General features: G+C 35.7%; 1 protein-coding gene across 8 annotated transcripts in view; it reads left to right on the plus strand.

Moving 5' to 3' along the window:
• LOC308686205 (centrosomal protein of 95 kDa-like) overlaps positions 1-14,157 on the plus strand; it is a 293,169-nt gene that overhangs the window by 156,393 nt on the left and 122,619 nt on the right. For all 8 annotated transcript variants that reach the window (XM_081394565.1, XM_081394567.1, XM_081394570.1 and 5 more), the window contains 2 exons: positions 9,000-9,111; positions 9,190-9,311. In XM_081394565.1, the coding sequence (XP_081250691.1) occupies positions 9,000-9,111; positions 9,190-9,311 (234 nt within the window). The remainder of the gene's footprint in view (positions 1-8,999; positions 9,112-9,189; positions 9,312-14,157) is intronic.

A 14,157-nucleotide genomic window follows, 5' to 3' on the forward strand; every position in this document is an offset into this window, starting at 1 on the left:
TCATATTCACAAATTCCATACAAAGGGTGATCAACAGTTATGACTTCTAAAATAAAATAAAAATGACCAGATAAGAGGTATCTGATTGACAGTTTGACCGATGTTGTTTTAAAAAAATAATTACAACATTATGGGGAAGTGGTATTAAATATTCGGTAACACATAGCCTAATACAATTATTTTAAGTATGCATTTTGTTCAGTTTTGCTTTTACAAAATGTTCCCTGTTTTTTATATAATTAATTCAACCTGAGATGTGCGTTATATCGCTTTTTGATCATTATTTGTGTTGTCGAATTTTGACACAGTTTCATTACTTGTTCATAATAATTTGATTCATAATTATGTCGTTTTTTTTCTAAAAGTAAAAGTAAAAAAACTAAAAGTTTTTCTAAAAGCAATATTCTAAAGAGATACAAAGACATTGTACGTGTACCCACCACTTTTAACTTCCGTTGACCGTTTTCAGTGGTTATGAGGAGCAATATGAGAGAAAATTTTTGTAATCATTGTCTGACACAACAAAAAAAATTATAATATTCATTTTATTTTAATTTTCGTGTTCGCATTTATGAGGGAAAAAACAACGTGTCAGTTTACGGTTATGGACGTGAGCGCTAAAAGCGGCAATAAAAGTCTGCTTTAAAACTTTCACAGAGACCTCAAACAGAACAGCTGCCTTTCTTTAAATCGAATTTCGTTTTGTATTTATTATGTCTTCATTTTAATCAATGTTTCGTGAACCAATTGCCTGGATTTAACCCCCTGAGGTCGGCTGTCGCGCCGGCGCGATAGGCTCTTTTTTTTCCGTATGAGTGCAAAAAAAAAAAAAAATAATAATAATAATTTTTATCTTATATGCTTGTGTTATACATCAATCGATCCTGTTTAGTGTGTATTTTTTTTGTGTATGCTCATAATAAAAACAAAGTGTTGTGCTTTTTGCCAAATAAAGAAAAATAAACATGATGCGAGTTCTGCCTACTCTCCCTCAGTGAAGTCAATTCTGAAACGCGTCCGAAAATGAACTGTAACTCCGCGAATACTCAGTCAAACAGGCATACAGTCACACAGGCATGAAGCTTGAATTTTCTTCTTTTAAATGAAGTAATTTTTATGAAAAACAAATATTCACAGTTTATGTAATATGTATGCAAAGAGAGAGATGTCAGTCGTTCTCATCTCAGCTAATTAAGTTTTAATGTGCTCCGCCCACGGAGAGCGCGCGCTATTCAAACGCAAATGTGAGGCGATCCAAACAAACCTGTGAAACGCCCACATCAGCTGGATAACACACTGCGAGTTCACTTTCAGACTTATGTACTTTACGATGCTGTGAGGAATAATACTATCTTGATAATAATCCTGCAAAAATTTAGCTCAGAAGATCTGGAAGTATCATTTCGAGGAGCAAACGGATCCCGCTGAGGAATTAGGTCAGTTCTGTTTGCTTTGTTCTAATCTGAATGAATGAACGCACAGATGCGTGCTGTTGTGGAGCTACAGCTGGCAAAAATACTGTTTAAATATGAATTGCGTTTCTGTGTATGAATGAATGAACGAACGAACGCACAGATGCGTGCTGTTGTGGAGCTACTACAGCTGGCAAAAATACTGTTTAAATAATATGAATCGCGTTTGAATGAATGAACGCACAGATGCGCGCTGTTGTGGAGCTACTACAGCTGGCAAAAATACTGTTTAAATAATATGAATCGCGTTTGAATGAATGAACGCAGAGATGCGTGCTGTTGTGGAGCTACTACAGCTGGCAAAAATACTGTTTAAATATGAATTGCGTTTCTGTGTATGAATGAATGAACGAACGAATGCACAGATGCGCGCTGTTGTGGAGCTACTACAGCTGGCAAAAATACTGTTTTAATATGAATCGCGAATACAAAGAAAGATTACACTGGAAATATTGTTACAATTTTAAATGTTGTTGTAATTGTATAACCTTAATTGTATATAAAAAAAAAATATATATATATATAAGGATAGATGTAAACAAAATCTTAAAAGGTCATTATAAGCCTTCTCTTTAAATAATTTTATTATGCTTTATTAGTGACACATTTGGGAAGAGAATATATTCCAAATCTGAAAATACAGTATGAGAACAATTAACTGCACAATTACTAGAAATGTTTACCTTGGATATTGTACAATTTGCAAGCAAAATTTGTGGAAAAAAACAACAAACCAGTTATATATTGTCCTTGCATTTTTGTGGCTCATTCACACACCTGAATGAAAGGCTCATTACGTATGCAGCCTCATTATGCGGGCCCCATTGACTCCACAGGTGTGAATCACGCCCACCCGCATATGGCCTTTCCAAACAAAAAGTGTTTTACAAGATTTAAATCAATGTATTGTGTTATGTGAATGATTAGGCAGGATGATTTTCACATAATTTTGAAGAAAAAATTCTAGGCAACGTCATCCATTTGTCAAAAGTCTTATTTACATATATTTAGAATGTGTTTTATGGCCTTATTTCAGAAACTTTAGTTTTTTGTTTTTGAAAAAACCATGCATAAACATTATTCTATCAAAAATACAAACATGTACATGCAAGTTGTTCATATATTATGGTAGCCCTGTTTGTGCTAAATAGAGTGAATTTACACCTTTGCCATTAATATGTTTATAAGCAACTGAAAAAAGCACAAATGTCAGGGCATGTCAGAACATCTCAAGGACCCCAAAAACCCCTCAGACCCCAGAGGGTTAAGAAGTAAATATAGCAGACAATCACGACATTGGAGGCGCCGGCGATATCTCATAAATGAACCGAAACTCAGCGTGTAATGCACATTCACATTTACAGTGTATTTAGACACATTTAGACGCATTCATAATCATTACTTTTACCGGTTCTTTGTGGCAAGCTTTATGCGTGCGGTCGTGCGCTTGAGTGCGGCTATATTATAGTAAATGCGTTTTACTTAAAACAAAGCATAAGCCTCTTCCTGGCATGCAATGGAATCTACAATGTCAGTTGGTTATATCAACATATGTCAAATTAATATCAACAAATTAAGCTATAAACATTGATTTGAAATAACTTAAAGCGTATGTATAGTATATTTGCTTAAATAGCATTTAAACAAAGGAACTGCAAGGGATTAAAACCCTGCCCACACGCTGGTGAAAACTGGAAAAACCGGTTTTCTTTTGATTCCCTGAGAGGAGATCGATTAGCATTGGGGGTTGAATCGGCAGACCTGGGGTGTGGGCGGTTGTAATTTCTTGACTCTGTGCAATTGGTAGCAGCTAAAACAAGCAGCTAAAACAAAGACTGTGCAATTAATTACATTTTGGAAATAACTTTCTTCATGTCGTTTTATTTATACACTGTAAAACATTATTTTTTTTATTTTTTTTAATTTGTAAATATTAAATATGTTTTACAAACAATTGGTTTACAAACTCTTGGAGGTTTGTGGTTACCATCATTCAGAATAGTGGTGCTTGTGTTTAGACTTGTGTTTTACGTGATTAAATCAGGAAGATTACATTGGTTTCTGTCCACACGGAGACGCATTTAAGACGATTTAATCAGGAAATGGAGGCACCGGCGCGATATAACTTGCATTGCTCGTGAACTGAGCTCGTCTCATAAATGAACCGAAACTCAGAAATGTATCTAGAAAGCTTGAAATGTCCACTTTTAAACAAAACAATTCAAAACGAAAAGAAACAGACAACTCTCTTATGTAAGTGTGCATTTCTCTCTATAGGCACGTTCACAATATCTGCGAAGATGACGAGTCAGCATTGTCAACATCTTTGACTGACACATAAAACACTAGTTGATTAGTAAACAATTAAAATGTCTCCTTGCTATATTTGACACATGATTACTTTTGCCAGTTCTTTGTGGCAAGCTTTATGCATCCGTTAACTATCGAATATCGTGACTCATATTTTGTACCAGACCATTTATGGTTGTTCATATTGTTCAACAAAGTTCTTGATAAAAAAAGAAAAGAAAAAAAAGAAGCTACTGTGCCTAATATTATTGTTGTATAGTGCGCAAGGTTTATGCGCATGTTTTAAGTCTTCTCCGTTTTTAGTGTATGTCTGTGGCAGAATTACAGTGCATGGTCTGGTATGTATACTAGGCTACATCGTTTTGAGTCGGTTTCAGTGGTTTAGTGTGTACGCAGATATTTCTTGAGACGACGCCATGTTTTTATGTTTTTATGCACTTTTACTCTTTTAGTTTTGTTGCAATTTCACCAAAAGCTTATAATTAGGAAATACACACAACACGCTAAACTTATATTCTCTATATGTTAAAAATGTTGTAAAAAAATACGTATTATTCTTATATAATAAGAATAACAATATGATACATTTATATTGCACTCGAAATGATTTAGATAGGCCTATGGAAAGAGGAATTCTTCTCAACTACCACCAATAAAGTTTTAAAATTCTTCTTTATAAAATATTATATTTTGATGATTCTGCAAATTCAGCAGACAGTGAGGTTCGGGTTTGTTCCGATCAGAGCTCGTGAGTGGAGAGCGCATTTCTGAATATTCCGCTCCGCTCGTTCATTCCGCTCAGGGTCCTCGGCCTCGCTCAACACAGATGTCCTGTTGCCTGGTTCGAAAATATGTGGAATACGGGCTGCTTTCGACTAAAAGTTTTTTTTTTCTAGTCGACTAGTATACTAGGCTAGTTGTTCATTTAAGTAATTTGTGGACAAATCGCCCCTTTATATTAATTTAATTAGCCTACTTACATCATATGGATCATGAGCGTTTACGTAATATAGCCGCACTCAAGCGCACGACCGCACGCATAAAGCTTGCCACAAAGAACCGGTAAAAGTAATGATTATGAATGCGTCTAAATGTGTCTAAATACACTGTAAATGTGAATGTGCATTACACGCTGAGTTTCGGTTCATTTATGAGATATCGCCGGCGCCTCCAATGTCGTGATTGTCTGCTATATTTACTTCTTTAATCCAGGCAATTGGTTCACGAAACATTGATTAAAATTAAGATATAATTAATACAAAACGAAATTCAATTTAAAGAAAGGCAGCTGTGCTGTTTGAGGTCTCTGTGAAAGTTTTAAAGCAGTCTTTTAGTGCCGCTTTCAGAGAGCTCACGTCCATAACCGTAAACTGACACGTTGTTTTTTCCCTCATAAATGCGAACACGAAAATTAAAATAAAATGAATATTATATATTTTTTTGTTGTGTCAGACAATGATTACAAATTTTTTCTCTCATATTGCTCCTCATAACCACTGAAAACGGTCAACGGAAGTTAAAAGTGGTGGGTACAAAATGACTCATGACGAAATCTGGTGGGTACACGTACAATGTCTTTGTATCTCTTTAGAATATTGCTTTTAGAAAAACTTTTTTTTTTTTTTTTTTTACTTTTAGAAAAAAATGACAATTATGAATCAAATTATTTTGAACAAATAATGAAACTGTGTCAAAATTCGACAACACAAAGAATGATAAAAAAGCGATATAACGCACATCTCAGGTTAAATTAATTAAGCTCCTCATAACCACTGAAAACGGTAAAAAAAATCGAACCAAAAGTCAAATTAATATGGACTGAAGTTAAAAGTGGTGGGTACAAAATGACTCATGACGAAATCTGGTGGGTGCGTACCCACCGTCCCCACCGAAATCGACGCCTATAAGGGAAACATCATGATAGTATAAAAAGTACTGTGTGTAATGCAGAAAAGCGCATTACAACCATGTTAAAACTATTTAAAACGTTAAGATGCAAAAATGAACTAAATGTAAAATTAGATAATGATATTGCGCAAATGATCTCGGTCTCTTTAAAGGTCTTCGCAAATTATTGTGTTATAAGACTCAGTTATCATAGCCTACATCACGTCTCTTCTACTGTAAGTACACAGAAAAAAAAAATAAGACAAATGATGCGCGTTTGAGTCGGATTTTTATGAAGAATATGTGACTGTTTATGTAATGGCAAAAGAAAACATTGTATTCGTCATACTTCGTCAACTCAGTATGGCCACATGAAACACGACTGCCATCTACAGGTTTTAGTATTTCCTGTGTCCAACACCTAATCCCCCTTCTGCACGATCCCGCAGAATTTCGGAAGTGCTCGTGGCATTCTTTTCTCTGAGACGCGCATTTTTAAAGGCCACATCTGTATATTTTTAACTGTCAAAATATCATTTTGACTAATTGACCCATGTCTCCTTAAAAAAATTCTCCCAAAAATTAAAATGTACTCACCCTCAAGTTGTTCTAAACCTTTCTTCTGCTGAACACAAAAGAATATATTTTGAAGAATGATGGTAACCGAACAGTTGATAGGACCCCCATTGACTTCTCCCACTCTACAAATCAATTCTCTGACTGCAGTAGACTTGGGGCCCATCAGTCCACAGTAAGCAGGGTCTTAAGTAGCACTATTGTGGCACTAATCACACCAAACATACTGTAGTGGCCAAAAGTGATGTGCAAAGGTTTTTGTTTAATGACCTTACAAGTTTGTTTAATCCATCAGACTTTTTTTTATTTTTATTTTTTATATATTTTAAAATATGAAGGAAGAACAAAACACTAAACTTAGTGAAAGTATTTATCTGACAAAATTGTTTGGCAAAAAAGCAAACTACAGCTACATGTTTTAGAGAAACAAAAAAGCTCACAGGAAAAGAATACATTGACAACAGCATAATCAGTTATTCATATTTCACTGGTTCTCTCTTGTTTTTGCATGTTTATAATTTGATTTAATGTTTCATTGCATTATCACAAATAAAGCAATTGACTCCAACATTTTTAATTATATTTGGATAACGGGTGAAGATGTCAATTTTCCTAGGCTGGTCAACACTTTTGGCCACTACTGTATGGCAGTCCATTGACTTTCCAACTGATCTTCAAACCATGTGACAAAAGCAAGCAACTTTTATGAGGATTGCAAGCTTTCTTGGGGTTGTTGGAGCAGTTGATGGATCTCATGTTCCCATCATTGCTCCAAACTGCAAATGAGGAGACATATATAAATAGAAAAGGATTCCACAGCATCAATACTAATTATTGATAATTTTGCTAAATGCAAATCCATTTTTTAAATAAATTTAATATTAAAATAAATGTTTCAGTGTCTTAATTAAATTATTTTATTATAACAACATTACATGATTGGTGTCATGGTGCTGTGACCATCCTTGCAGGCTCACTACTGGCTGATTCAGTGGTTGAGGGTGGCCATTTTGGGTTGACATCATTGTAGTCCTTAGTTCACAACACTGAAGTGCCACTTAAGTCAGCACTTAAGAATCAGTCTTAGACTTTGCTGAAAGTTGCTTTTAGCTTCTTTATAAAAGTCTCCTGCTCTCAGACAAGTCCTACTTTTTACTAATTTTTTGATACTCAAGTCAAAGCTTAAGACTGTTCTTAATAGCATTTCTAACTATTGTTACGACCGCTAGGGGTCAGCCGTAACAGGAAAAAGGAAGAGTCACACTACCAGAAAGATGCCCAATAACAAGAGCTTTATTTACAATAAGGGTTTAGCGCCAAAACAAGGCCAAAATGCTAAATATCTTAGGGTCTTAACACTATGCTACCGTTTGATCAAGGAAAATTTAATTTAATGTGTACCTTCATTAAGTCAAGAACTAATCAAGAAATAACAGTTAGCAGCCAATCAAATTTCAGCAGCTAATAATATTAAATTTAAATGGCCTACCGTTACAAAAATGGACGCATTTGTACTTGTGTGAAAACAAATATGTGTACCAAATTATATAAAAATCAGCCACAAGGTGTTTTTATAATAAAGAACTTTTTTCACAAAATAAACTTCTAAATACTTTCTTTAAGCCCTAACAGTTATCTTATTTTTGTGTATCTATCAAATGTATCCATCATATTCTAATATTCTGACAAACATACCATGTCAGTTCTAGACCATGCAAAAAGTTGTCAAAAGAAATTTGATCCATTAAAGAGTTTATCTCTTACAATCAGACATTTTGTTGGTGTGGCCCCTTATGACTAATATGCCTGTATCTTGTGTCTCAAAACCTTGTACATATGGAGAACAAGTCATTCTGAAGAAACATGCCTAATGTAATGCATTTCTGATGCTTGGGGACTAACAGCAAAATTTGAACTATCAGCCATTTCAACTGACAGATGAAGGCTGGAATACTAATATCCACAGAATAATATATATATTTTTTAAACTAATACTTTTCTATCAATCTCCATTTTAAAAGACTGAATAACTTATGTAACAGATAAATGCACAGAACCAGTTCGTTTGTAGAACTATTATCCATCAACATTGAAGTTTTATATTATTTAAAGTAATTTATGAGATGGTTATGGTTATAGAATTAAATTTGAATACTTAAAAAAACTTAAAAATACTTACCTTTTAATATATCCAAATAATTTTGAAAGGAATATTTTTGTCAAGTTGCCTTACATGATTTAATGTATTGGTGTCCATTTAAATTAAAGAGACGATTTCATGTTATATTATATATTTTTGTAAAGACACTTGTATTTAATGTTGTGATATAAATAATAAATCAAACACTTGTGTACATACTAAACTGCAAGCATACAAGTAATCAAACAGACAACGCATTCTCATAACCTGACACCAGCTCAGAAGCACCCACAGAATTATAATTTGTACAAATAAATTATTAAAATATTTCTTGCAGGCAAAAATAACATAGTGCATAGTGCACCAAGCCAAAAGCAGTTTAATGTGCAAAAACTCAAAAGCTGTTGAAGAATGAAAAGGACATAAGTATGTTTTGTCATTTTTTTGTTGTATAGAAATGTAACGTTTTGTATTACATAGGCTTGGAGCAACATTGAGGTGAGTAAATTATAACAGAATGTCAATTTCTAGTATTCTAGTGCTGCTATGATGTATATGTACTGTACTTTATATGTGTTAAACTGGCTTTGTGTTAAACTGGCTTTGTGGTGCAGATGTTGAAGCGTGCTCTGGGTGAGGTTGGAGAGGTGTGTGAGCCAGAAGAGGAAGATAAACAGTCTCATCATAGCAACAGCATCATGGAAAGACGCACTCCCAAAAACAAAGGTATGTCAGGTCCTTTCAAACCACTGCCATCATGTGACAGTACCCCAGATAACTTAACATGCCTGTGTTTCTATCTAGGTTCATGTCATGCTAGTGCTCATGAACACTCATTGTTGGACTCCCCTCCACCTGCACAGCGCTCCTTCCAGCAAGATGCTCTGATCAAAGAGCACAGCCAGCTACGGCACAAGAACACCCAGGTACATCCCACACAAAATGGGTAACACTTTATAAGTATACATTAATAAAGTACTTACAAATCATTAACAAACTATTAGTTTATAGTTAATTCATAGTTAATAAATGGTATTCTCTACAATGTTAATATATTAATTGACTATATACAAATAGTGAGTTCTTCATTCATTGTCTCTGTAATTAACACAATTTGGATTGTCTAATTAGCTTTAAACCAACCTTTATTAGACATTAATTGCATTCATATTCAATGTTCCTAAAAATGTTTTCAAATACATGAAGCACACAGTCTATATGTGTGTTATGGATGGTAAGATTCACAGATTCGCATCGGTGCATCGGCATAAAAGTATCAAAATCAAAATTTAGGTTATTTAGCTTTTTAGTATGAATATGTTAGGCTTAAGGTTATGAATAAGCTGGTGTGTTCCAAAACAATGACAAAATTCGCATTTAGGAGATATAAGCATTTAGGAGATATAAGCATTCAAAGCTTAGTCTTTCACTTCCGCTAAAATGGATCACAGATTTTTATGACATCACCACAGACTTCAGCTTCTCATCACATCTTCTGCCCAATCAAATGCTCTTCTGCCCAATCAAAAGCGTCCCGCTCCCTATGCTATAAATACCACCTGGCCAAAGCGACCGTTGACACGTCACGGAGCAATATGGGTTGGAGATGTGTTTGGTTGCTCAAATGCTTGAGTTTTATTCCGTTTTTCAACGGAATTTCAACGGAATTGTACATTAGTCAAGAATGAAATGGCTGGAATTTATTCACTCCGCTACTATTGAATCCAACATATGATCAGCGCTCTGATTTGCTTCCATGGTGCTGTCAAGTACGACAAGTACGGCAGTCTGTGAGAAAACTAAACCCTATTGGAGGTTGGAAAAAAGGTTGAAAACCACTGACATAAAATATAGATTAACATGGCAGAGGTAGAGCTGCATCTTCCACCAAATAATTACAAATCCAATGTTTGGAAACACGCAAAGTCAGAAGGCACTTAAGTTAATTTATGAATTGCTATCTGTCTGAACCAAAGAAATAAAAGCGAACTTTCTGTACCATATTGAATTGCAAAGCATCATGTTTTTTCCAGTGCATTGAATCGCATTGTTGAATCGAATCGAAATCGGATCGCACTGCATCGTAATGGGGTGAATCGTACCGTATCGAATCAGAAGCTGCTTTGTATGTGTCTTATCGTTGGCTATGCATCGAGATGTGTGTAACGACACTGACAGTCCATCCGGCCAGATGTTCTGAATTGGCGACTCCTGATTTGCAAAACACAGCTCATTTCTTCTTGAGTAAACAAAGAGCATTCTGTTTACGACCCCCTTGGGGCATGTTGACCAGCGGGGGCGCCGCTCGGGCTAGGGCCTCCCTGGCACATGACACATTTATAACAAGCCGAGCGTTGAGCAAAAGGGTTGACCTAGTCCCTTGATTCAAATCTCGCCAACTCACGGGACTCACATCCTGACCCCCCCACCCCCCACCCCGAAAGGGTGGGGGAAAGGACAAGAGTTCACAAAAGCAGCCTGAATTCTGAAAGACACACACACACATACATACACACACACACACACACACACACAAACATCCGTTGTGTTTAACTTAATATCATTTTAATGTATGTAACTCAGACTTGTATCTGAACTTCCTGTATGTATGTGTGATTAATGTTGTTTTGATCATATAGTTATGATCTTCGAGTGTTTGGCTCTGAAATGTATTTTTGAAGAATGTTCTCCCAGTAGAATCACATCCCGTAACCCGATCTCATTGGCAGGTCATAAAAATTGACCACCAAGCTCATCCAGCCCTATGCAAGGGAAGACAACGGGGGCGCAACATTCCAACGCGACCTCACAGATACACACAGACACGAACATTACCATATATGGACTTCCACTAGTAAAATTTCATTTTACCAACTATTACAACTGTAAAAAGAGTGTTCCGGGTGATTTGCATGTTCACCAGTGTGATATTAGAATAGTTGTGTTTTTGGATTACAGTAAGGTAATCTTAAAGTGCCTTTGTTCAACAAAAGAATGTATCTCTATGTTGCTATCTTTGTCGATATTCGTCCTTAGTATTGTTTTAATCCCCTTTCCACGACGAAGGAGATTTTTGATAAGAGACTGTGATAAACGTTATGGTTCCATGCGTTTTAATTCCCAGAGCATAATATCATATTTTGCCCTCTCGTGATTCCACACGAGGGTCGGGCTGCATTAACACACAAAGAAAATCTTCGGCTCGGAATGCTCTAAGAGGATTCGTCCTCCACGAAAAAGGGGACGGTACACGGGACACTGATAAAAGCCTAAACCTTCAGTATCCTCTCTCTTCTTCTCCCTCCTCCAAAACTTTGGAACCGGACCGGCATCGGCCTGCTTCTCTTTTCTTTCTTTTTATGTTTTTCTATAGCCTAGTTTCATTTTCCTATTCGCCTCTGTTCATTCACGAGCTGAATGAACTTAGCCTGAATCATTCCCGGCAACTTCACCTCAAAGAAAGAGACTCGTTGAACCTCCCGCGCTCGCATGGAAGACACAGCACGCGCACGCCTCCCCTCAGACGACTCACGCTGCTCTTAACCCTCTGGGGTCTGAGGGGTTTTTGGGGTCCTTGAGATGTTCTGACATGCCCTGACATTTGTGCTTTTTTCAGTTGCTTATAAACATATTAATGGCAAAGGTGTAAATTCACTCTATTTAGCACAAACAGGGCTACCATAATATGTGAACAACTTGCATGTACATGTTTGTATTTTTGATAGAATAATGTTTATGCATGTTTTTTTCAAAAACAAAAAACTAAAGTTTCTGAAATAAGGCCATAAAACACATTCTAAATATATGTAAATAAGACTTTTGACTAATGGATGACGTTGCCTAGAATTTTTTCTTCAAAATTATGTGAAAATCATCCTGCCTAATCATTCACATAACACAATACATTGATTTAAATCTTGTAAAACACTTTTTGTTTGAAAAGGCCATATGCGGGTGGGCGTGATTCACACCTGTGGAGTCAATGGGTCCCGCATAATGAGGCTGCATACGTAATGAGCCTTTCATTCAGGTGTGTGAATGAGCCACAAAAATGCAAGGACAATATATAACTGGTTTGTTGTTTTTTTCCACAAATTTTGCTTGCAAATTGTACAATATCCAAGGTAAACATTTCTAGTAATTGTGCAGTTAATTGTTCTCATACTGTATTTTCAGATTTGGAATATATTCTCTTCCCAAATGTGTCACTAATAAAGCATAATAAAATTATTTAAAGAGAAGGCTTATAATGACCTTTTAAGATTTTGTTTACATCTATCCTTATATATATATATATATATATATATATATATATATATATATATATATATATATATATATATATATATATATTTTATATACAATTAAGGTTATACAATTACAACAACATTTAAAATTGTAACAATATTTCCAGTGTAATCTTTCTTTGTATTCGCAATTAATATTAAAACAGTATTTTTGCCAGCTGTAGTAGCTCCACAACAGCGCACATCTGTGCGTTCGTTCGTTCATTCATTCATACACAGAAACGCAATTCATATTTAAACAGTATTTTTGCCAGCTGTAGTAGCTCCACAACAGCGCGCATCTGTGCGTTCATTCATTCAAACGCGATTCATATTATTTAAACAGTATTTTTGCCAGCTGTAGTAGCTCCACAACAGCATGCATCTGTGCGTTCGTTCGTTCATTCATTCATACAGAAACGCGATTCATATTTAAACAGTATTTTTGCCAGCTGTAGTAGCTCCACAACAGCACGCATCTGTGCGTTCATTCATTCAGATTAGAACAAAGCAAACAGAACTGACCTAATTCCTCAGCGGGATCCGTTTGCTCCTCGAAATGATACTTCCAGAACTTCTGAGGTAAATTTTTGCAGGATTATTATCAAGATAGTAGTATTCCTCACAGCATTGTAAAGTACATAAGTCTGAAAGTGAACTCGCGGTGTGTGTTATCCAGCTGATGTGGGCGTTTCACAGGTTTGTATGGATCGCCTCACATTTGCGTTTGAATAGCGCGCGCTCCGTGGGCGGAGCACATTAAAACTTAATTAGCTGAGATGAGAACGACTGACATCTCTCTCTTTGCATACATATTACATAAACTGTGAATATTTGTTTTTTATAAAAATGACTTCATTTAAAAGAAGAAAATTCAAGCTTCATGCCTGTGTGACTGTATGCCTGTTTGACTGAGTATTCGCTGAGTTACAGTTCATTTTCGGACGCGTTTCAGAATTGACTTCACTGACGGAGAGTAGGCAGAACTCGCATCATGTTTATTTTTCTTTATTTGGCAAAAAGCACAACACTTTGTTTTTATTATGAGCATACACAAAAAAAAATACACACTAAACAGGATCGATTGATGTATAACACAAGCATATAAGATAAAAATTAATATTTTATTTTTATTTATTTTTTGCACTCATACGGAAAAAAATGAGCCTATCGCGCCGGCGCGACAGCCGACCTCAGGGGGTTAAAGACACACGCAGGACCCTGCCTTCCTTCCTCATACAAAGAGAACCATATGCAATGCAAGTATCGATTATTGAATTGAACTTCTAATGTGATTTCTTTGTGGTCTCTCGAGGGTTACTGTCTGTGATTTTTGCCATAGCCTACTGCGATCTCTAATCGCAGATTTTTGCTTTCACTTCCGATCTCATCTCTTATCCTTCTCTCTCTCTCTCATCCTCTCTCTCATCCTTTTCTGTCATTCTATCTTTCTCTAATTGTGATCATTTTATTCTCTCTCTCACTG

This window comes from Scardinius erythrophthalmus (genome assembly GCF_964197995.2).
Source record: "Scardinius erythrophthalmus genome assembly, contig: HAP1_SCAFFOLD_38, whole genome shotgun sequence".
Classification (NCBI taxonomy): Eukaryota; Metazoa; Chordata; class Actinopteri; order Cypriniformes; family Leuciscidae; genus Scardinius; species Scardinius erythrophthalmus.